The 26,124-nt window shown below is 42.2% G+C and overlaps 1 protein-coding gene across 1 annotated transcript in view; it reads left to right on the forward strand.

The window, feature by feature from the left end:
* The first annotated feature begins 12,275 nt into the window (after positions 1–12,275).
* XKR4 (XK related 4) overlaps positions 12,276–26,124 on the forward strand; it is a 411,703-nt gene continuing 397,854 nt past the window's right edge. The window contains exon 1 of the mRNA XM_049781910.1: positions 12,276–13,129. Within this exon, the coding sequence (XP_049637867.1) occupies positions 12,276–13,129 (854 nt within the window). The remainder of the gene's footprint in view (positions 13,130–26,124) is intronic.

Consider the following 26,124-nt stretch of genomic DNA (forward strand, 5'->3'; position numbering starts at 1 on the left):
GCTTCATGTGTTTCCCTTAATGCTGAGTGAAATAAGTCAGAGGGAGAGAGATAGATGCAGAATAGTCTAACGCATTCATGGGTTTTAAGAAAAAATAAAAGACATTTTTGCAATAATTCTCAGAGACAAAAGAGAGGAGGGCTGGAAGGTCCAGATCATGACATGAAGCTCACCACAAAGAATGATGAGAGCAGCTAGAGAAATAACTACACTGAGAACTATCATAACAATGTGAGTGAATGAGGGAAGTAGAAAGCCTGTCTTGAGTACAGGGAAGGATAGGGGAGGAAAAAGATTGGGGACATTTGTGATGGGAATGTTACACTGGTGAAGGGGGTTGTTATTTATATGACTGAAACCCAACTACAATCATATTTGTAATCAAGGTGTTTAAATAAAGATATTAATAAAAATTTACCTGAAATGGTCTTATGGGCATATATGCTAACATGAGTCATATTCCTATGTAACTTCTACCTTTGTCTTTATTGGATAAGGTCTGAGTCTGATGGAAATTATAGGATCTTTTAAAGCATAGAGAAGCTGTTTGGGCAATTTAGGTACCTCAAAGCAAGTAAAGCCCTTTATTGTGAAAACAAGATTGAGAGGTGGGACTTTCAGTGGCCAGAAAAAGAACTATAGAACTTCTTCACTAGACCCCAAGTAAGGTCTACATATATATATATATATATTATATATATTATATATATAGTATATATATGTATATATAGTATATATATAGGTCTACATATATATGTATGTGTATATATAAGTGATTTCAAAAGAACTACATGTGCTCAGAATAATGATGACCAGGCTAGAGATAAAGGATTTTATGAAGAATAATTTCAGGACTTGAAGCAAAGTCTTTGGCTTCATGAAAAAGAGCATCCCAGAAAACAAACAACAACAAAAAATAACCAGAACGTTAAAAACACCTGGGCCATATCCTTCTTGGATGTACTGAAAAGTTAAGAGTTTTGCTCCTGGGATGGAATAGAGCAGGTAGGTCTTGTCTCACACGTTACTGACCAGGTTCAATCCCTGGCATCCCTGAATAGTTCCCCCTGGAGTGATCCCTGAGCACAGATACAGGTGTGACCCCCAAACAAAACAAAGAATAACACAACTGGAACAGAGGTCAGAAACTGGCCACTAGGAGGAGCACGAAGACCTCTCTTTAATACCATGCACAAAGGTCAAATCCAAATGGATTAAAGATCTTGATATCAGACCTGAAACTACAAGGCATATATAGAAAAAAAAAAAAAACATTGGTGAAACACTCTATGACACTGAATCTAAAAGCTTCTTTGAGGAAGGACCACTGTCCAAACAAGTAGAAGCAAAGATAAATAAATGGGACTCCATTAAATTGAGAAGCTTCTGCACTTCAAAGGAAAGATTGACTAAGGTAAAAAGGCCATCCAGGGAATGGGAGACACTATTTACCCGAAATCCATCTGAGAAGGGATAATGTCTAAGATCTACAAGGTACAGACAGAACTCAACAAGACAAAAATATTCTAACACCATAAAAATTGGAGAGAAGAATTGAATATATATATTGGTTTTTGGTTTGGGGGCCGCACCCAGTGATGCTCAACTGTTACTCCTGGCTATGTGCTCAGATATGGCTCCTGGCTTGGGGGACCATATGGGCACTGAGGGATCAAACTGTGGTCTGTCCTAAGTCAGCCACGTGCAAGGCAAATAACCTACTGCTGCACCACCACTCCGGTCTCATAAACAGATATGTCCTCAAAAAAAAAAAAAAAAGAAATGCAGATGGCCAAAAGACACATAAAAAATGCTCCACATCACTAATCATCAGGGAAATGCAAATCAAAACAACACTCTCATGCCATAGAGACTGGCACACTGCACAAAGAACAAAACAGTCCGTGCTATTAGGGATGTGGAGAGAAAGAAATTCTCATTCATTTCTGGTGGGAATGTCATCTAGTCCAGCCTTTATGGAAAACAGTATAATATTTCTCAAAAAACTGAAAATTGAGCTCCTATATGACCCAGCAACACCGCATCTAGGGATATACCCTAGGAACACAAAAACACAATATAAAAATGCCCTCTGTATTCCTGTGTTCATTACAGCACTACTCACAATAGCCAAAATCTAGAAACAGTCCAGGTGCTTTATAACAGATGAGTATTTAAAGAAACTGTAGTACATCTATACAATAGAATACTATTATGCAACCATCAGGAAAAATAAAGCCATAAATTTTGCCTATATATGGATGGACATGGATATTACTATGGTAAGTGAAATGAGTCAGAGAGAGATAGACATAGAAAAATATCATCTGTGAGATTAAAAATATAAAAGGCATTATAGTAAAAAAGAAAGAAAAGAACACCAGTTTCAGTATGTCAACTTGAACCTTCTATTTATGCAGAGAAGACACAGATAGATGGACAGGAATCAGGGTGGCCAAACTGTGGACGCAGGGTGCAGAAGCACAGCCTAGTCAGAGGAAGCTTCACTCATGTTTGAATCCTGTGTCATGACCTCCTTTCAGTCCTGGACTTTAGGTTCTGTTCTTCAACCCTAGCAGGACAATAAAATGACCATGTGTCAGGGGCTTGAAGTTTCAGTTTGTGAGTCTCTGTGCCTTCCATTTCCCTGCTTATGACCTCATGTGCCCACTCCCACCTCCTGGTTCTCTAGGCCTTCCTGCCCCTTCCCTCATTCTTATCCTGTTCCACCATCATTGGCTTCTAAGGGGACATGAGCACAGAGTAGAAGTGGCATTGGTCAAAGGCCTTGGTAGTTCAGATGAGGTAAGACAGTGGCCTTCCCTTCTGTGAATATACAATGAAGATAAGTACACACCAAGGGTTGAACATGCCTCTGAGTCAGCTGCATTCAGTCAATCTAAGCATATTGCCCTTTGCAGGATGCATAGGTATTCCTTGGGTACTAAATATTGAGGTCCAGGTCCTAGAGAAAGGACACTTAATTCTCTACCTTGAGCCTATTTCCTGCATTAAATTTTGCACTGGGTTTCACAGACAATGCAGCCCAAGCATATCTGAATATATCTTGGACATGATGGAGTTTTTTTTTTTTTTTTTTTGGCAGGGGGTACACCAATGACGCTCAAGGGTTACTTTTGGCTATGCTTTCAGATATTGCTCCTGGCTTGAGGGACCATATGGGACACCTGGGGTCTAAATTAGGTCTGTCCTGAGTCAGCCAAGTGTGAGGCAAATGCCCTACCACTATTCTATCCCTCTGGCCTTGATCTGGCTTGGTTTTGAAAAGACACTTTCTGAGGATTAAGATAAGGTGCTAGTCTTTCTACACAGCCAACCCTGGTTTGATCCCTGACATGGCTCCAAACCACTAGATGTGATTCATGATTACAAAGCCAGGAGTAAGACCTAAGCATGCCTAGATGTGACCCCAAAACAACCAATCAAAAACAAATCAAGAAAAGTCACTCTGATAACTGCCAGCCACAAGAGTCAGAATAAATACAGAAGAGCAAGAAGGAAGCAAGGATCAGGGTAGGAGATAACTATAAATCAAATCAATACCATGGAAGAGAGTAATAAATAGTCCAGTGAAAATAGATTTTGAAAGTAGAAACAGCATTTTATGGCAGGTTAGATGTGGAGCGTTAAGGGAAAGTGGTCTAAAATGACTACCTTTTCATCTAGTAAAAATGGATGGAGCAGAGCAGTGGTTAGCTGAAATGAGGAAAGAGGAATGAGGAATGGATTATTTGGGGGTGGGGAGGCTTGGCGAGCAGAACAGGCCCATTATTGCTACAATCTGATGATGTATTTTTGCTTGCATTTTGCAGGGCTAGGAAATATCAGTCACCCTAGCAGGTTTGTGGGGTCTCCAGAGCCAGAACAGGCACCAGAGTACAAACACGGGGTCACCAGAATTTTTGTTTGTTTGTTTGTTTATGTATTTATTTATTGGCCACACCCAGCAGCACTCAAGATTTACTCCTGGCTCTACACTCAGAAATCACTCCTGGCAGGCTCGGGGCACCATATGGGATGCTGGGAATTGAACCCGGGTCTGTCCCATGTCATCCACATGCAAGGCAAATGCCCTACCACTATGCTATCACTCTGGCCCTTCACCAAAATTTTTTACTCTGGCCCCCCACCAAAATTTTTTGAGGGACCTAAAGTTAAGTTACATCTATTTAAATTTGAAACGTCTACTAGGTTTTCAAGTACTGTTGTTGAAAAAACAGCTGGATATAATCTAGGGTTCCGGGGAAATAAATATGGGTGTTATTAGCATATTGCTTCTATTTTTAAGCATTAAATTTCATGGTAATCATGGGAATGAGAGTACAGAGAGAAAGATTTGGGGACTGAGATCATGTTAAGAATAAAGAAAATGAGAAAGACTCAGCAAAGAGCACAGAATTAGCAAATGAACAGTTATTGAAACCAAAAAAGCAAGCAAAAAAGACAATAAAAACCTCATGGATATGAAATAGAGAAATGCAAGCAAAGAGCTTATTTCAATAGCAAGAGTGAACAGGCAGATCGGATATTGCTGAAAAGGCCTAATAAGCTGAGAACTGAAATGTTTGTTAAGTGTACACTGGGCAAGATATAGTCGTCAAGAACTGTTTCAGAGAAACAGTTTTTAGTTAATTTGTGTTTGTTTCAGAGGAATTTAGGAAAGACAATTTAGGTTACTCTAGAGGAACTTTGTTTCAGACCAATACAGTGGTGGCTAAAGAAAGAACAGGCATTGGGGGAACAAAAATAAAAACAACACTGAAGAAGCGCCACACACCAGTGAGAATGACACATACCCAAAAAGTTAAAAGCAATAAATATTGGGTATGTGGTGAAATGGCACCTTTATTACACAAAACAATGGGGAGATTTCTCAAAAGAGTAATATTAGCTTCCATATGACTCATCTATCCCACGTTGGTACCTATCCACCCAAATACAGAACATCTAAATACAAAAAATTCAAATGCTTATATTCATTGCAGCGCTGAGTGCGGTCACCATGATATGTAAGCAACCCCAAATGTCCAATTGACAGATGATGGATAAAGAAGCCCAATGTCTTGCTATGTAACGACTAAACTAAATGTTAATGCAGTCTCCAGAAACTTGGATAGAATTAGAGGGGATTTTACTGAGCTAAATAATTCAGACAAAGAAGAATAGTGGAGAGCCACCTTCATTTATGATACACAGAACAGTAGTAAATCAATTGGTAACTAATCTTGGACACTGGTTTACAGATCTGAGAGTGCGGGTGTAGTGGAAGTTATAGGTGAAGGGAATTAATAGTTTGACTGGAAGTAATATGGGAATACAAGTGGAGGTGTGGAGCACCTGGGCGGTGTTCAAAGAGGCAATGGTCTGTACCAAAAACTTAAGTATGTGTCAATCAACAAAAAATAGAGGCAGGGGTGACATGGTCGGGGCTCTTTGGTGGTAGGGCTGTGCAGTAAGTAACTGTGCAACAATACCAAAAACTTAAATAAACACTATTGCGAGCTCAGCACCTGAACTGCAATAAAAACATCAAAACTAAACCCCGAGGCATAAGAAAAGAACAGAACAGGAATCGGGGTCTGGGAGAGCTTTGCTTAAGGCTTCCTGGTCCTCCCTGGAGCTCCACCAAACACAGTCCGAAGTAGCCCTGAGCATTAACAGCTGGAATCCCCAAACTAAAAACATACACATCAAAAAAAAATTAAGGAAGATTTCTTTTCAGAAGATAGATCAAGAGGAGCTGGTTTAGAAGTAAGTAAGTTGATTAAGTTGGGAATGGAAAATGAATGATTATAGAAACTAGTGTTGTGGGGGTGGGAGAAACAGCACAGCGTGAAGGCGTTTGCCTTGCACGCAGCCCATCCAGGACAGATGGTGACTCAAATCCTGGCATCCCAGATGGTCCCCCGTGCCTACAAGGAGCGATTTCTACACAGAGCTAGGAGTAACACCTGAGTGCCACTGGGTGTGACCCCAAAATTAAAACAAACAAAAAAAGAAACTAATGTTGAGATGAACTCCTAAGAAAGATTGAGCAAATGGGAGGATCCTTGTTGAAGCAGGTGAGGATGTGGCTACAGAGGCTGGCGGGTGTGCAAGGAAGCTACCTTCTTTTGACTCTGACGGCTCAATTTTCCCAGGGAAATGGAAGCATAGCCCTTAGCATCTTTCTTATGGAGAATAGGGAAAATTAGGTGCTCAAAGTCTGAGCAGAGAAAATTAGTAAAGAAGTTTTTTAAGTAAAAAAGAAAGTCAGGTCAGAGTGCTAGTACAGAGGACATGGTGTGACCTTGTATGAGGCTAATCCTGGTTTGATCTTGGCACCAAATAAATATAGTTCACCAACAACACCAGAAGTGATTGCTGAGGGGCAGAGCCAGGAAGGAATAAGTAAGCCACGTGGCCCATAAACAGACACTATTAGAAAAGAAGCAAATCTGTAAAGGAATTTGTCCTTGTGGTTTTGTCCCTGCTTCGATCACAGACCACTCAGAGGCTCAGGCTTGAATTTTATCAAGAGCAAGTGTGAGGCAAAGTAGGGTTTTCTCAAGTTGAGGAGACATGAGAGAGTTGAAAAGGTGTGGTGAAGGCTGCCCTTGGAATTCAAACAGCAAGATGATGGGACGAAAAGATGAAAAAATCAGAACTGACTCATAGGGTACTTAAGGGAGAGAGCTAAGCATTCACGAAAATTAATCAGCAGGTGAGATGCTTGGAATAAGGATTCTGAAGCTTTTGAGTCATAATATTGTTGAGTAAGTTACAGAGTCCAGCCTTGGGGTGAACACAGCTGAAGCAGCGGTGTTGCAAGGAGTAAGAAAACAAGAGAGCCTAGGGATATACCATAGGAACACAAAAATACAATACAAAAATTTCTTCCTCACACCTATATATATTTATTGCTGCACTATTTACAATAGCCAGACTCTGGAAACAACCAAGATGCCCTTCAACAGATGAATGGCTAAAGAAACTGGTACATATACATAATGAAATATTATGCAACCGTCAGGAGAGATGAAGCCATGAAATTTTTCTATACATGGATGTACATGGAATCTATTATGCTGAGTGAAATAAGTCAGAGGGAGAGAGAGAGACACAGAATGGTTTCACTCATCTATGGGTTTTAAGAAATATAAAAAACATTCTTGCAACAATTTTCAGAGACAAAAGAGAGGAGGGCTGGAAGGTCTAGCTCACTACATGAAGTTCACCACAAAGAGTGTTGAGTGCAGTTAGAGAAATAATCACTATCATAAGAATGTGAATGAATGAGGGAAGTAGAAAGCCTGTCTAGAGCACAGGCAGGGGTGGGGTGGGGAGGAAGAAGAATTGGGAAATCGGTGATGAGAATGTTTCACTGGTGAAGGGGGGGTGTTCTTTACATGACTGAAATCCAACGACAATCATGTTTGTAATCAAGGTGTTTAAATAAAGATATTAATTTAAAAAAAAAGAAAACAAGAAAGACACAGAGAGAAAAGGAAGGAGACAGGGTGCTCACCGCCTCTTCGGCTGAGAGTCTCAACTGTCTTCCAAGAAGGACATTTATTGTTCTGGAATCATAAGAAGAAGGGCAGATGACAAACAAATGCCTACCTAATGCTAATGAGATTGTATTCCTCCTGGAGGAGGGATGACAGATAAAAGGCTGTATACAAGACTTCCACCTTCAGGGCCTTGTTGTGGTAATTTATATTACGAGCTCTCTGATCTTACCATTACCTCCCCTTGAACTATCTGCTCTTCAAAATAAACTTGTTTGCTTTTTGGATGTCTTCAGAGCCAACTAGTCAAGACACTGGGAATATACCTCGGATATCAAATGAAGACCAGATCAGATCAGATCAGAAGAACAGATCGCAACAACAAAAAGACAAAATAGTGATTTAGTTTCTGTATTAAGAACCAAGAGAAGAACTGATTCTGACATGGGTGTCTGTGAGATTAAGTGGGATTGTGGGATTTATTTGATCCCACCCCACTCAGACTATGCCTTGTTACTCATTGGCTGGAAACATCTTTGAAAGGAAACACCTTCAATTGGTGTTGAGACACCTGGTCCCACCTCCAGGTGTGGTCTCTTCCTTCAGAATAAATACTCAGATTTTAAGGAAAACAGCTCTTTGCTTGCTCAGCTTGCTGCTTCTGAAGAGCAAAGGGCAAATGTGTAGGAATTCCTGAAAATCCCTTTCTCCCTCCATGCATGTGCATGTGGATTATTTCCAAGACTGACATTTTGCTTCCAAACTCTCCTCTCTCCAGAATTTTGGTTTTAGAACCTGAGGATTTAATTCTACAGGGGTCCAAGGATTATTGTTCGAGGAATTCTCATTTTATAAAAAAAATCAACTAGAAGAGCACAAAGGTTTAGAAGTAAACTTGAATAATATTAGTACTAGGGTTAGAAAGATACAGTATAAGAGTTAAGACACTTACCCTGCATGTGGCTGACTCTGGTTTAATCCTTAGTACTTCATAAGCCCCCTCACTCACCCAACACCACCAGGAGTGATCCCTGATCACTGAACCAAGAATAAGTCTTGAGTAAGTTCTCAAATCAGTAGATAAATAAAATTAGCATCTTGTAATGTCTTAACTGTTTTAGAGACATGTTACCAATTTACATGTGTCACTTAAAAATGATTTTGCTTATTCTTGAAAACACTAAATGCTAGAGACGGTTACCATTTCTACTTTACAAATGATAAGTATGGGGAAGTCTGTGCATGTGGGGGTTAAGTAATATGCCCAAGGACTTGTCTGGATCGCAACTATGAGCTCAGAACAATCATGTCCATCTGCCTTGACAGGTAAAGTAATTTTTTATAAGGCAGGTGATATTTAAATATGTATCCTGAGATGTGAATAATAGATTTAGGAGATTAGATGCTCTTTATAGCATTATTATATACAAAGCCCAGTAATAGGCATGATTTTATCTAATCTTTATTTTAATACTGCACATTAATTAATTTGCTAGGATCAGGAAACACAGAAGGAGCAGAGACTGGATATGAATTCCTATATTGGCCTAATTGTATATAGCCTTCCATTAGCTTCCACCATCTATTTCCAGAGAATGGTTTCAGACAGAAATTAGTGACACTGTCTAAACCACACTGCATGCTAGGGCAGTGGTTTTGAATAGGTGTATTCATAGGGAAACATGTACTAGTTCTTCCTTTCTTAGTATTTAATAGGATAAGTCTCATAACTCCTATGTTTCCATGGAAACGCTAGTTAGGACTGAATGTAATATTCTCCCTAATGTTCTGTCTGTAAATCCATGCCCTCATTCAACTAGTAGTTAGTGAGCAAAAAAAAAAAAAGTCTGTGCAGGTGACATGCTAGAGATAGAGGCTGCACTTAAGTAAGAAACACCCTGTTCTAAGGAGCAAGCTTAGCTATGGACTTCATAGGCTTCTTGGGCCTTTTCCAAGCTCTGCTATTGCTTTTGACCTAGAATACACTCTGTCCCCTTGGGCCTGGTTACCTAAGAGATCATTTCTCCCCAATGGTTTAGCACAAAGAGCAGCCAGAGTGCCCTGGAGAGAGACTCTCATATTAGAGTGGGTTGTTGTGAGGGAGGTACACACACTCTACCAGGTGTTTTTCAAAGAAATATTTTTTCTTTTTTCAAGAGGATTCCTTTATGTACCAAACTTTATATATCAATATATCAACTGGAGTCAGTGTTTTTGGGCTGACCCTTTTATGCCTCTTGGTTATGTGTGATTTATAACTGATTTGAAAACACCATGTTTCCTGGCTCCACATTTTCCAGGACAAAGTGTCCTCTTAAGCAGAGGTCCATATCTGAATTGACCAGGGTGTTCAAAAGAAAACAGAAACGAATCATTCCAAAGGTGGGCAGATTCACTTTGTGCTGCTAGTGTTCAGAGGGTTGCTGATCTGTTGCACAGATGCCCTGAGTCTTTATATCTGCAGGCAGATAAGTTGTGCATTTCTTCCTCGCACCATCAGTGAAGGACAGCACGTAAACACGTTCAGATTGAGTCTGGTATCTACCCTGCAAAAGAGTCTGCCAGTAGATTTCCAAGACCACAGTGGTGCTCTTGGTGATCTTTGAGGCTGAACAACAGTTACTGTGTTGGCCTCACTCCCCTCCAGTTTTTGAAAATGGGAGTCATAGTGTCATTTGCACTTCCATGTGCAAAACTTGTCTGAGACCAAACGAAGTCTTATTTTCTTTTTCCTGGGGGGGGGGGAGGAGATTCTTGCACATATTGGCATCTTCCCGGAGGGGTTGATTCTTATATTCTTAGTTTTTCTATTTTATTCTGCTCTGCATTATTTTGGGGTCACGCCTGACGGTGTTTAGAGATTGCCTCTGCCTCTGGGCTCTCCAGGAACCAAGAAGAGTTCCATGGGCCATGCATGCAGAGCTAGGACTCCAACTTGGGACCCTTGCAGGAGATGCAGTCATCAAGATCTAGAGCTCTTTTCAGTCCTCTGGACCACAGTTCGAATCCACAGAAAACAGAATCAACTTGGTGCTGGCAAGACCACACACAAGCCGAGACTCACACAGCTTTCAGAGGAGTGCTTGTGGGTGGGTGTGGGATGTGGCACCGCCTCCAGCCCCAAAACGGTTCCAGCTGGTCCAGCCCTGGTATCCCAGGGCTACGGGGCTGCTCTGTGCCTACTGCTTGAAGGTCCAGGCCACCTCATCCTCCCTCCGTAGTGCTCCCACCGCGGTGGCAGCTTCTGGGAACCGGGCGCCCGGACCCAGCGCGGCAGGGGCATGGGCGCAGAAGGGAGCGGGACCAACCCCCTTCTTTCTCTGAGCAAGGACGCCCCAGCCAATCTACCCCGCAAAGCCCCGCTCTCCAGGGGCTGCTAGCTCCGTCCCACCCGGGGAGGCACCCACAGATCCTGAGCCGGTCACACCCACCTGAGCAGGCTGGCTGCTTTCAGCTCTGCCGTCTGCCAGCCAGCACTCAGCTATTCCTGTAGCACTCCGGGCTGACCAGTTCTCACCAAGCAGCCCTTGCGAGTGCCCATGCGGGACCCCTTCCTCCGTGTGCCCAGCTTGCACGGATCCTATTTCTTTTGGGTGCATGGCACAAGCAGAAACCCTTCCTCCCCGTGCACATCATGCACGGATCCTGGATCTCTTGTGCATTGCACGGGGCGGAACCCCTTCCTCCGCGCGCCCTGCTAAGCGAGACCCGCATTTCTCCGCCTTGCACGGGAGAACCATTCCCCTCCGCCAGATGCGCCCTCCCCAGATGCGCCCATGTATGTGCGTTGCCCGTGCAGTCTGCATTCCTCCCCGTTGCAAAGACCCCTTCCTGCATGTGCCTTCCGCGCGTGAAGCCCCCCAACAGGGACTCCCCTCCTTCTCCTCCTCCTTGGCGCGCTCTCCTGCTCCGCCCCTGGGGTCGCGGCCCTGCAAAGCCCTGGAAAGGTCCCTCCTCCTCCTCCTCCTCTTCTTCTTGCACTGCACTAGACCCCTCCTCCTGAGAGTGGAAGGAAGGAAGGAAGGAGGGAGGGAAAGGATGAGGTCACCGTCTCCCGCGGAGTCCGCCGGGGAGGCAGGCGCGCGCGCGGGGCGGCGGGGAAGGGGAGCGGGTCCGGGGAGCGCGGTCCTGATGCCGCGGGCGGTGGCGGCCGGACCGGCGGGCAGGAGCGCGCACGCGCGCGCGCACGGCCCCTAGGGGTCGCTGCCGCTCTCGCCCGGCCCCTAGGCGAGTTGGCCTCGGAGGAGGCTGCTGCTGCTGCTGCTGCTGCTGCTGCTGCTGCTGCTGCTGCTGCTGCTGCTGCTGCTGCTGCTCTGCTTGTGGTCCTGATGCTGCGCGCGGCGTGCAGTACCGCGCACGGCCGCGAGGGGCGCTGCCGCTCCAGCCCGGCCCATAGGGCGGATGAGGGATGCTGCTACTGATGCCGCTGCGATGCCGGTGGTCCTGATGCTGCGGGCGCGGTGCAATACGGCGCACGGCCGCTAGGGGCGCCGCGCTCCAGGCCTCGCGTAGGGACTTGGGCGCGGCGCAAGGATGCGGCTCCAGATGTGGATGCTGATGCTGCGGGCCGCGGCTGCGGGGCGCGCGCACGGTCTGTAGGGGGCGCCCCTCCGTCCGCCTGGCCCTCGGCGAGCTGGGCGCGGCTTGGCGGCCGCGAGAGGAGCAGGAGGCGGAGGAGAGCGCGCAGGCGGCGGCGGCGGCGGCGAAGGCGTGAGCTCAAGCAGGGAGCGCGCGCGGGCGGGCGGCCGCCGCTCCGGAGGCATCATGGCCGCGAAGTCGGACGGGAGGCTCAAGAGGAAGAAGAGCGGCGGCGGCAGCGACGTGGCCTTCACCCCGCTGCAGAACTCGGAGCACTCGGGCTCGGCGCAAGCCCTGGCGCCCGGCCTGGGGTCCGGCTCGGGGGCCGACGAGGGCGACGGGGCGCCCGGAGGCGGCGGCGGCGGCGGCGGCTCCTCGAGCTGTTGCTGCTGCAGCTGCAGCTGCTGCTGCTCCGGCGGCGGCGGCGCGGCAGCCGCTGCGGGCGGTGGCGGCGGAGGCTCGGCCGCGGCGCTGTGCCTGCAGCTGGGTCGCGAGCAGCGGCGGCGGCGGCGGCGCTACTCGCTGTGGGACGGGCTGTGGCTGCTGGCCGCCGTGGCCGTGTACCTGGCCGACGTGGGCACGGACGTGTGGCTGGCCGTGGACTACTACGTGCGCGGCCAGCGCTGGTGGTTCGGGCTCACGCTCTTCTTCGTGGTGCTCGGCTCGCTGTCGGTGCAGGCGTTCAGCTTCCGCTGGTTCGTGCACGACTTCAGCACCGAGGACAGCGCCGCCGCCGCCGCCGCCGCCGCCGCCGGCCCGGGCTGCGCCCACCCGGCGCCCGCGGCCGCCGACAGCAAGAGCGCGCTCGGAGGCACCCCCGTGGCGGCCGGGGAAGGCGACTCTCGCCCCGGCACGCCGCACCGGCAGCCCGGCGCCCCCAAGAGCAGCCTGGCCGCCGCCACCAGCTGCAGCGGCGGCATCGGGACCGGGACCGCGGGGCCTCCCCGCGCAGGCGGTGCCCGCAGGTCCGCGACCTGCTCCTTCTGCATCTGGCTTCTGCAGTCGCTCATCCACCTCTTGCAGCTCGGGCAGATCTGGAGGTAACCTTTTGCATCCATCCGGCGTGCTTGGGTTGGGAGAAGGGGAGCTGGGCAGCTGGGCGGTCTCGCCACCTCTGGGGTTTCTGCTGTCGGCAGCCTTGAAGGTTGCCAGAGTCTGATTCATTGATGTTTTTTCTTAAAAGCCCAGTTTGATGTTTCTTGGGGGAAAAAAATCCCTGCCCGGGGCAGGAGGGAAATGAGTAAAGGAGAGGAAGGTATCAAGCTGATGGATCAATGTGCACCCTTGCCCTGTTCTGTTCTTGTGCCCCCAAGCTTCTCCCCTGATAGTATCAACTGCATGCCCCACTGGGGTGCTAGATGGCCTTTGGCTGGGTTGGATTGCTGGTGGATGTTACTGCATTTTGCATGGCTTCTTTTGTTCCTTCTCTGAGAAAGAAAGTGCTCGTTCTAGAGGATGGGAGTTAGCTAACTGACTAGGACCCACCTTTCAGTGCTGCTGGCTCAGGCACTATTCTCCTAGCCAACTTTTGCCAAGATATGGCCTGTGTGGTGTAGATGAGATCCACTTCCCCGATAAGTGAGTATACGTCCTGTTACTAAAACTGACTCTGACCGGACGTCTGAATTTTTGGGTTGTTGTTGGTAGTATTTCCAAATCTGATGCCTCCTGTAATGATAAGATCTTGGGAAAGGGGACCTTGTAACTTTGATCCTACTTGGCATCTTCCTTGGCTGCTCAGCTGGCTGAGACTGATCTACTGATGTTCCTTTTACGCAAATTTGACTTCCACTTACAAGGGGCTGTCAGGGCGGCACTGGTTATGGGAGAAGCAGGAAGTGAGCATTTGGGAAGAAGATGGAGTAAGAAGAAGTTACTCAGAGTTCTTGATGCTTAGCATTGCTTTTCGGAGCAACATTTCCGTCTACAAAAGTTCTTTTGTAAGCAACATGTTTACATGGAGCATACATCTTAAAGCTTTTCTGATTCAAAACTGATCAAATACTGGGGCCAGAGTGATAGCACAGTGAATAGGGCATTTGCCTTGCATGCATACGATCCGAGTTTGATCCCTGGAATTCCCCGAGCCTTCCAGGAGTGATTTCTGAGCACAGAGCTAGAAGTAAACCCTGAGTACTGGGTGTGATCCCCAATAAAATCCTCAAATATGTAATGTAAGTAAAATTAGATTTCCTGGCACTATAGTCGGAACTGTATGCCGGTGCCCCTTTCAGTTCTACTGGTTGTTATTTCTGAGATTAAAAACGTTCAGTCGGGCTGGAGAGAAAAAATAGCAGGTAGGGTTCTTGTCTTGCACACAGCCAACTAAGGTTCTATCCCCAGCATCCCAAATACCCCTCAGAACTCCCCCAAAACTCACATCCTGAACACAGAGCCAGAGTAAGTCCTGAGCATAAATGAGCAGGTGTGTCCCCTTCTCAAACAAAACAAAAAAGGAAAAGATTCTACATTATATATTCTAGTAAAACAGAAACCACTTAAATTGGAATAGAACTAAATTCTTAATGTTTTTCGGTCTTGAGTGCTACTGAATGTGGCTAAAAACAACAGAAAATAAGTTTTCTTCTGTGTCAATGATAATATTCTTTTCATCTGAAAATATTCTTTCCCAGGATCTTTGCCTTAGTGCAACTTTCGCTGGTAGTAGTTTGCTAGGTCCAGCACCAGGGTAGAAGAAATCCACAAAAAACGATTTGCTCAGCATCCCTGCTTATCTCACCAGGAATGCACTCAGCTGGGACCTGCCTAGGAAGCTCTGGGCAAACTGTCCATCAGCACCTTCCCAAAAGGCAGGGACACTAAACTTCTCACCTCCACCCCTCTTTCCCAGGCTTGTTTTCTAGTGGCCCAGAAAAGAATTTTTAAAAGATGATCAAAAATTACAGTGAAGCAACATACTTTAACTTGACAATGAAAAAAAAAAACAAGTGAAAGAAAAGAAAGAGTCATACAATTCTGCAAACCCAAACTAGGGACACAGTCAGACCTTAGAATGGGGTGTGACATGGGTTAGAGGGAATTACACACCATAATCAAAGGCTATGGAAAAATTCCAGGATGGAGAAGTTGTTGCTTGCTTTTGCTGAAATGATTCCAGAAGCTCTTCCCAAACAGCTGTCAGTTGGGAGCTTTCGGTACTAATGTTTCTTGGATAGGGAGACCAAGGAGACTTAGGACTATTGGTGGTGTTCCACATTTTTCGCAGGGTCTGGCTAAATGCCCCCTTTTAAAAGGCATCCAGTCTCTTCCCTGCAGTGTGACACCGGAGTTTTGATCAGACCACAGTTTCCATGACTTCATTTCTAAGAGGAGTTTTGCTTGTGCACAGCGAGGCCATCAATGGGTCACCAGAGTGACTCTTAGGAGATTTTATCTTGATTTGATGACTTTTGGAAAACATTGCCTGTGTGGTTCCACTACTTGACCCCTACTTTATCTTGCCCTAAAGAATGACCTTTCTGTTCGGAAAACTTTTCTCCTGGTGTTTAAAACCAACTGGATTGTCACCTTTGCTCTCAATCCACTGGGGGTCCATCACAGAGTAGGAGACAAACATATACATAAGGAGATGAATCAATGCAAAAGGACTCTCCCGATGAATTAGAGTCACCTTGCAGTCCTAAGTGAGCTTACAGTTTGGCCATTTATTCAGTACATTTTATTTTTCCCACCCTGGTTCCCACATGAGCCATTGTTTCAGTTGACATACATTAAGAACGGTCAGTGAGCACATAGGCAGATGGATCAGAAAATCTCACATAACCCATCAGCAGGTTCCCTTCAAACACAGAGCAAAGTTATGACAGCTTCCTATTCTCTTGTTACTGATGTTACCCTCTGCAACTAGAAGATTCTAAACTTCTTTTTCCTGTTTCCTGGGAACATTTGTTGGCAATGCATTTATATTGTTTTTGCTCAGGAGACATAGGAATGGGGTTTAGTTAGGGTACAATGTCCCACACACTCACTAGTAGATAATTTCCTGGAAAGTGGTGTGTGGTTCTCAATTAAATCAATGTTGGAGAGCTTCCTCATTTAACTTCAGACTTTCCAATGGGACAGTTGTATTTCCCATGGGTAACAGTTGCAGAGACTTCCAGCTTGCCACTCTTCAAGTTTGATAAAGAACTCAAGGGGGTGACTGGATAGCTGCAACTTTTTAATAGCTAAGATGCATATGCTCAGCAGTTTCAGCCCAACAATATGGTCACTGAAGCTTAACAATTCATTTTCGTCCTTTTGAAGATTTTAAAGCAGCATTTAACATCATTTTCTAGATTTTTGTAACTTCTTAGTTCTAGTCTCAGGAACTAGACACTTTTCTTGCAGAGTGTTACTTTATGAAAAATCTGATGTCAGATTTTGTGAGCTAAAGAATTCATTGTTTTAATTCTTACACTGCCCTTTGTCACTTTATCCTTCCTTCACCCCGGAAATCTACCTTTTTAAAGCAGGAAGCATCTCTTCAGACCACTACCTAGATCATCCAGTAGGAGGACAGGATCACCAAGAGGACCGGAGAACTAATTTTGGAAAACTATCCAAAATACTGATACAACTGATAAAAATCAATGCATTTTGATTAAGATATTGGAGAGTGGAGCTGGAGTGAGCTAAAAGTGAATGTGAGAGGCTTGGCTTTGATCCCTAATACCACACATTTCCCCCAGACATTCTGAGCACATAACCAGGAACAGCTCTTAAACATTTCCAGAGGTGTCCTAAAATGATTCCCAAGCTCCCCAAAAGATATTTGCAGGATAATAAATGGTTCAGGAATTCCAATACATAAGTCTTCAGCTCCGAAGAAGCAGGAAGCTCGGTGAGAAGTCCATGAATGTAAGAACATTTTTTCTATAACCTGGCTTTTGATTGGGAAGGAACAGACCACTACCAGAGATGGGATAAGGTGGCCTAAACACCAACAAAGTCAAAAATGTTTCCAACCAATGAGTCACAAGGGATGGGATCGGATTAATTCTACACTAGTGGAAACAAGAACTAAGTCTCAGCTTTATTTTCTTTTTATAAATTATGTTTAAAAATAAAACAATTTAAGTCTAATGTAGGTAATTGAAAAAGGTCCAGAATGTTCATGAAATTCAACACTATCAGTCTCTCTAAATGGATTCAACCTCTCTGGGTATAGAATATATGGGGGATATGTGCTTCTTTAATAATAATCAGGTAAAATAGAATAATTTCTTAGGGAAGCCATTATATTAAACTATTTTTCCTTAGGAATATATATTTCCCCAGGAATGTCCTTGTACATCATCTAGTTTTTCTATTTTCTTTTGATTTATTTATTTAGTTAGTTAGTTATTTTTTGGTGAAGGGTGCATGCTGGACCATATTCAGCAGTGCTCAGATCTTACTTCTGCTCAGGGATCACCTCTGGCATACTCTGGACACCAGATGTGATACCAGGGATCAAACAAAGCAAGTGCCCTAACTGCTGTATGTCCTATGGCTTCAACCCCTAGCTTTTCTTTTTAATGCATGCTATACAGATGTGGCAGTGTCAGAAAAACTGATAGTGTTGAATGGTTCAAAGCTCAGTGACCAGTTTTTATGGTAACATGCTACTTTCTAATATCAGTAAGTGGATGTTGGCTAGGCTCTTAACTGCTTATTATATTTTCCTGAGATTTTACTTACGTTAGGTAAGGACCAGATCCTAGGTTCTCAAAGTTTTTCTGCAGATAGAAATCTTCAGAATAACAGAAAGGCATTTGCTTGTGCAGAAATTGCTATTAGAAATATTTTGAACAAGATTTACATTTAGACATTTATCACAGCCACAATGGCTAAAAGCAGTGATACACATTCATTTTAATTAAGGTTTACCAACTGGAAATTAATGGCAGCTTTTAAAGTTACAAGAGTTGGCGCTAGGGGAATAAAAAAGATTTGAAATTAGAAACTGAACTTTAAAGATCGTGCCTACAAATGAATGAGAAAATGCTTTCTTATTCACTCATGTGGTTCTAGAAACTACAAAGGGATTTAACCAGTGAGTGACACAGACACAAAGTAGAACAGGCTAGTGTTATGTTCTGTTAGAGTTAGATATGTTTTTTTCCTTTGGAATTTGTGGCTTATCTTTAAAAATTGATCTGATTTTTCCTCCTTTTAATGTAGCTACATAGGTTTCTTATTCTTTTTAGCAAAAAAAAATCTTATTGTGAGTAAAGTTAATGGAAAGTAGAGTTGGTAGTACTTTGATTACTTTGACTTGTTTGGGTTTTGTTTTGAATTTTTATCATGACTCATATAGGAAAGCCTGGTGAAAAAATAGACTCAATTTGCTTGGTAGTCCAATAGGCATGAGACTGTTTTCTGTGTTCAAAGAAATTGGGAAAATGACAGGCTTAAGCAATTAAGCAGACCCCTCTACACATAGCAAGAAATTAATTTAAAAAATGGTAAAGAAACCTAGGAAGGAACACCGACTGGCCAAAGCCATAGGAACTGGATATTTTTGCCTGTATAACTGATCTTTCTTGTGAGTGAGGGGTCACTAGGAAGGCCTTTGGTATACTGTTGATGGATGTGCGGTTGGGAATGATGAAGCATAAAACTATAAATAAGTGTTGTTAAAACTAGTTCTTAAAAAAAATAATGTGCATGTCTATGCACATTAAAGGCATGTTTATTAAATACTCTTTTTTTCTGAGGGAGGCAAGCCTGCAGTTCTCAGGAGTTACTCCTAGCTCTGTTCTCAGAAATCACTCCTGGCAGGCTCAGTGGGCCATATGGGATGCTGGCGATATATCACTAAAGCCCCAAGACTATTTTTTCCTTTATTTTGTCTTGTATTTGTTGTTGTTATTATTTTCTTGTTGTTTTGGGGGGCACACTCTGTGGTGTTCAGGGGTTATTCTTGACTCTGCTCTCTGGAATTACTCCTGGCAGGCTCTGGGGATCATAAGGAATTCTGGGGATCAAGCCCAAGTTGGCTGCATGCTAGGCAAACACCTAACATGCTATGCTATAGCTCTGGCCTCAAATACTCTTGTTAATTAATGTTTGGGGAATCACTGTAATGTGCTTTTCTGAAGCCTGGCCAAACAAGAATGGTAACAATTTGTATGGCACATGCTATGTTTTAATCTTATCTCGGTTTTATAATAACCGAAGTGGAAATCAATAGTATCTCTATATGTGGGAATCACCTGATTTACAGAGATTAGGGAACAGGCATAAATTACTCAACTATTATGGGATATAACTAGTTGTGAAAATCAAATCTAGATAACCCTAATGTTTAAGCATTTTAGGCTCAGTTACCTAGTCTAGTTTCAACTTGAATGACAAGGATAACAACATATAAAAATGAAAATCAGTCTCCAGTAAAGTTGACACAACTGTAGATCAAGCTTCAGTTAATTTGAGTAAATTTTGAGCAAAGGTTTATTTGTGTACTTCTTTGTGTGTGTGTGTGTGTGTGTGTGTGTGTGTGTGTGTGTGAGAGAGAGAGAGAGAGAGAGAGAGAGAGGTAAATAGTTTTATTTAGGGAGTATAAAGAGAGAGAGCAATGTATTTAAGAGAGAAAACAGACCAGCTGATTTGTATACTTCTTGAAAAAAATTTCCACAATCATTTCATCTTATTGAACTTTGAGTTTTTTTTGTTCATTGTAACTTGCTTCATTTTTTGGTTCATTGTAACTTATCTTCATTGCATTTTATTATTCCAGAAATGTCCTTCTATACCTACTTTTAAATTTTGTTCTCAGAATAATTTTTAGATAGCATTTTTATTTGTATATATGGGAATTGAAATAGAATTTTAACTGGTTTCCTTGTTAGGTAATATTTCTGTAAATATTCTAGGCTAGATGTGTGTAGTACAAGAAAGTTGTTTTTTGAAATAAAGGATAAGTAGCTACAAATGAAGTATGTGGATTCTTTGGTAAGTATTAAAGGTTCTAATGTGCAGAGAGGTGGTTTTGGTCTAGATTCTGTGAGCAATGTGAAGAAAACCTGTATAAATAGTTTTGGATTAATGTAAGGACAACATTTTTAAAAATCAAATGGAACCAAAAATAAATCCTGATTTCCTAGAAACAATGAGTTTCCCATTACTGGACTTTCATTTGGAAATCTATAAACAGAATTGTGGATGAGACTAACAGTTTTACACAGCATTGGTTGAGCCTGATTATCTAACCCAGAGAGTATATTTTCCAAACACTGGTTTGGGGGACACCCCAAAAAATGTCAGTGGTTACTCCTGGATCTGCATTTAGAAATTTCTTCTGGAAGTCTCAGGGGATTATATAGGATTCCTGGGATCCAACTCAGCCGTGTACAAGGCAAATATCTTACCTGCTGTGCTATCACTCCTAACTTTTTATGTGCATTTTAATGTGCATGAAAGAAATAAATTTGCATGAAATACTGAAGTTAGGTCATTTGTAAATATAGTCACTGAATTTTGAACCCAGGTTATTCCTGAGAATGTCACAAATTCATGTAACATCCTTGAGTGATAAGCTCAGTATCTAAATGTCCAGATTAAACAAATATAAATTCACATACCATCAGATGTATTCTGCTCATTTATTTGTATTTTTGTTTATTTGTTTTGGGACTACATGAGTGGTTCTCATTCTCATGGGATGCCAACATCAAAATTGGCCACATGCAAGGAGAATACCCTATCCAATCTATTATTTCTCTAGTGCTTCTTTATTTGTTCTTGCATGAATTTATGCATGAATCTATGTGACATATATACCTTTTGAACCAGTTTTGGAATAATTAAAACATTTGGAGCTAGAGAGGTAGCATGGAGGTAAAGCGTTTGCCTTGCATGCAGAAGGATGATGGTTTGAATCCAGGCATCCCATATTGTTCCCCAAGCCTGCCAGGAGCGATTTCTGAGCATAGATTGAGGAGTAACCCCTGAGCACTGCCATATGTGACTCCCCCCCCATAAAAAACAAAAACAAAAACAAAAAAGAAATATTTGGGCTTTTATTTAAACTGTATTTATTTTATTTCTTTGTTATTTTATTTAAAACAAACTTATTTAAACTTCTTGCTTTATACTTCTTATACCACAATTAAAATGTGAACCCTCTCCACAGAATAGTTGCAAATAGTACACAAATACATGTTCTTGTTTTTTAATTGTGTTTAGAAATCAGCAGCTTTTTTTTTTTTTTTTTTTTTTTTGGTTTTTGGGCCACACCCGGCGGTGCTCAGGGGTTACTCCTGGCTGTCTGCTCAGAAATAGCTCCTGGCAGGCACGGGGGACCATATGGGACACCGGGATTCGAACCAAACACCTTTTGGTCCTGGATCGGCTGCTTGCAAGGCAAACGCCGCTGTGCTATCTCTCCGGGCCCGAAATCAGCAGCTTTTAATGTCTTAACATTTGACAACTCAGGTTCAGAACTTGCTCTCAGTGTGTTCTAAACTTACCACCTATGTATTAATTTAAGTACAGGTACCAATCATGAACAGTTAGATTTCGTTATATGGATTCAAAAGCTAATTTGATCAATGTGTTTCTTTGACTTGCTTTAGAAATTTGAATGGCACACTAGTGAGGCCTGTGGAGAATGGTTAGGTATTAGTACTAGATATTTTATTCTTATATGTCATCAAATATAGGGTGTCACCATGAGAGGTTTGTCAGGTGTTCCAAAAATGTTGTAATGTGTTATTAAATGTCCAGGGAAATGGTATTCAGTGATTCTCACTCAGTAAGGAGTATTCAGTGGAGTGGCCCTTAGTCAACTGATTCCACATCACACATCTGTCTTCCAGTACAATGCCGGGGCTTTTGGTGACTGGTGGCATCAATGGTCAGAAGCAGAATTTGAGGAAGTTTTATGAACCTGAATTTATAATTGTGAGACTTACGCTGTAAGAATACTTGCTCAATGAACTCTGAATACTGAGCTGTGAATGAAGTCAACTAAGGTCTACGTTTTTCTCTAAGTGTAGCCGAATTTGCTCAGTTGCTTTTTTATTCTTCTTGGTTTGAAGCTATGTCTTAGAGTTTATTCCTGGCTATAAGCTCATAGATAATTCCTTAATATATATATTAATATATATATTATATATATAAAACCCAACTAAAACATGCTATAATCATGGTGCTTAAATAAAGATATTTATAAAAATATAAAAAATATATATTTATATATATTTTATATTTTTATATCTTATATATGATATATAATATATTATATATATTTATATATAAAATATATATATTATATATATAAAATACATAATATATATAAAACCCAACTAAAACATGCTTGTAATCATGGTGCTTAAATAAAGATATTTATAAAAATATAAAATAAAATAATAAATGGATAAATACATAAAAAAGAAAAGGCTTGATATTATTTGGAAAAGATACAACCAATAACTACAACACCTTCACAGATGACTGATGTTAAAGTGAAGTGAGACTTAATTTAATAAAGAATTAATTCTCAGGAAGAAGTCTAGCTTTACCTTCCTGTGGAAAGTTATACAAAAGAACCTTTGGGATAAATATTTGACCTACATTTGCTCATCTGATAAGTGATTCTTTGATGCTGTCAATAACTCAGACAAAATGTGTAGTTTCTACTCATATCACTGCCACCTCCGCTATTCTTATATGGTGATCATTACTCAGCTTCCATGACTTGTACATGTAAAGATTAATGACTCTACAAGCACAAAAGAAGCCTTTTGGACTGACTTGATTTCTTCTATGTTTCATTATTTCCAGGTCTATAATTCAGATATTTCTTTTACTAAAAAGTCTTTTCTTTTGTCTACCAGTTTCTGAAGTAAGCATCATACTGTCTGTACGTGTTCTTCTAAAGCTGTCATTTCTCTGGTTCTGTAAGTCAAAGATCTACAAATAATTTTCCAGATTTGGTAAGATTAGAATCTGACTTCCCAGAATTGGTTTTATTGACACACAGTGCACAGACCTTCAGCTCATTTGTATAAACAGCCTGTTATTTTCAGTTGTTACTTATGATTGAATCAAACTATTTCTCTGAAGTGCATGATGCAAGTATTTGAATCCGATGTTAAAAGTGTTCTGTACCATCGATTCGAAGATAAATACCTCACAGACTTAGGAAGCCAGAATTACCATCTGCATTTTATGTAGTAAGGTATGCACAGCTGAATGATTCTAATTAGCAGCTAGGAACGATGTTTCCTGGGCTGAAAAAGGCACTATCCTTTATGTCAGTCATGAAGCTGTTGTCAGAGCTAGATTTATTTTTAAATTAAAAGCTTGTCCTGAGTTACACCAGCACTGATGGAATACTCTAGTCATTGAATTTAAGCTCTGAAGAGAGAGGCTGTCCAGGCCTTAGAGACAAGGGCTGGGTTCCACTTTGCTCAGAGAGCAAGGGGGTGGGGAGGCATTAATTAGCCTTTGCAGATGCATCTTTAAGATGTTAGAGATCCCTCATGAAGTACAACAATTTTCAAACCCCCCCTGAGAATATTGAAGCTTTTAAAATTAAAAGAGAATATTGAAGGCTCTATTTTAAAACGATATGATGTCTGTCAAACTATTTTCTCATCTCCATGATTCATAAGTAGGCTGTTTGAATCAGTTTTGTTTTTGTTAATTTATGTGCTTGCTGGCTGTGCTGGGGGAATCCCCTTATAAAAACAGGGCAGTGGGCACTTTGGAGGGTGGTTGAAGATTACTCACACAGAAACTCCTGTATATATACATAAAAAAGGGGGTTTACAGTGAAAATGAGTCTAAGAAGACAGGATATGACTTTGATGTCACTTTCTCTGGCCACAATCCTCTCTAAGGATCTGTCTTTACCAAGGACAGAGTTTCCTTTCTGTACAATCATCCTGGGATATCATATCTCTGTAAAAAGTTGTCTGATTTTTTTATCCCTTCTTCCTACAGCTTAAATGACAGTCCTGAGGAAAGATAGCAGTTTTGACTTGAATTCTTTATTTTTCAGGTCTTTTTTTTTTTTTTGCAGTAGCAGGGAGAATCATAATCAAAATAAGGTTGGCCATTGTTGCAGTGGCAGTAGCAACTAATTTTCCCATTACTTCACAGTTGGCTTACCGCGTCACCACCACATCAAGATAGCAATGAAAAAGAGGGAAAGCAGGGCAAAAGATTTGTCAAGACTTCTTTTGATTCTGTGGACTTTTCGCTTACTAATTAACTTCCTCTTATACAAAAGTGAAATTAATATCAATCATTAAAACCAAAAAGTAGGTCAATTCCAGCAGATTCTCCAAAGCAATTTACAATGCTTGGGTTTATTATCAGCACAAATTAGGAATTCTGTCCCAGGAGATTTGATATTTTCAGGGGATGCAATGCTATTATGAGCAACTGTCACTGATATCCTCAGGATAGTTTTTTTCTCATTCGGAGATTATAAAGTTGACAATTGGGTTCTAGACTGAAAACACCATAAAACAATCCTAATATCAGCAGAGATAGTCATAATAGTTTTGCTACTTCTGAAAGGTAACGCATATTTTCTATTACTTAGTCATACAGTATACTTATAATATCAACTTACCAAAAATGATTAAAATCAAATGAGTTAGGAACAGACATCAAGTTTAGTGTCAAGAAAGCAAGTACAACTACTGTTTTGTTTTGGTTTGGTTTTGGGGTTACACCCAGCGACACTCTGGGATTACTCCTGGCTCTGTGCTCAGAATCACTTCTGGAAGGCTCAGGGGACCATATGGGATGCTGAGGATTGAACCTGGGTCCATCCCAGGTCGGTCAAGTGCAAGGCAAATGCCCTTCCACTGTACTATCTCTTCAGCCCCCCTCAACTACTAGGGAGTCATCACCAAGGGCACTCTGAAGGCTGGTAGGAAAAGAGTCTAGTTGCTAAGACATATATGTATTAGCTCCAGGAAGAAATGCTCATGAGAGAAAAGAAAAGAAATAGAGAGCTTCATTCCATTATCAGTGGATGATTTTCCAGTCTTTGTGTGTAGGAGAGATAAAATTAGACTGACCTCTAGCATGAAGCAAGTCACAAGGAAACTTAAGGCAGGACTTTCATGATCAGACTGAGCTACACTAAATAAGTTTGTGCTAGAGGAAAAGAAGATAAAAGTCAATTTATGGTAGTACTCAGATTTATGGAATGGACTTAATATTGAAGGAGCCAATGAGCTCATCAGTCTGTTAGTGTTTGGCCTGAAAGTCCCATTTTATCACACACTCAGTGGAATGGAAAGTATTTGTGCTCAGAAGTTCAAGGCCAGGACAGATCAAAACAAATAAGATCATTGTAGTAAGTACCCTGGAAAGTCAAGCCATAAATATGTGCCGAGTAAGGCGTACATCTGGAACTAGAAGGTTATTAGGTCACTCAGAAGGCAAGGAGGAGGCCTGAGTTTCATTCCTAAAACCACATGGCTCCCAAAGAAATTGTGGGAGGTCCCCCAAACAAGAGAACACCTCCCAATACAAATGTGTTTGAGGGTGCAGTTCCACCCTATTTCTGCAAAGTGCAGAGGATTACAGCAGTTTCTGATGCAATCACGTTGTTCCAGAAAATTCATTACTAGTCCATCACTAATACATTACTAGACACATCAGTACTTGGACTCTGATCAGCATTGAAAAGGACAAAAATAAGTAGTCAATAATAATATTTAAGTATGACTCCTATAAGTGTTGTTTGAGTTTCTAGGAAAAAGAATATATTAAAAATTATGCACTCTTAGAACATAACATCGAGGAAAGGGAACAGATTACATCTCTGGTGCTGTTCTCAATAATACTGTCTGCCATGGCCTGTGACCTCACAGCTCCCTGCACCATCTGAATCTGTATCCCGTAAAAGTGCTCAAAGATGTCGCACAACAGGCTTGCCTCTTGCTGAATGTAGTTCAGCATTTAAACAGTCCCCTAGGGATTGCTATGCATTTAATTCAAATTTGAGAAACATCAGAGGCCAGAGAGATAGCATAGTGGTAGAGATTTGCCTTGCACGCGGCCAACCCAGGACAGATGGTGG

Source organism: Suncus etruscus, chromosome 10 (assembly GCF_024139225.1).
Source record: "Suncus etruscus isolate mSunEtr1 chromosome 10, mSunEtr1.pri.cur, whole genome shotgun sequence".
NCBI lineage: Eukaryota > Metazoa > Chordata > Mammalia > Eulipotyphla > Soricidae > Suncus > Suncus etruscus.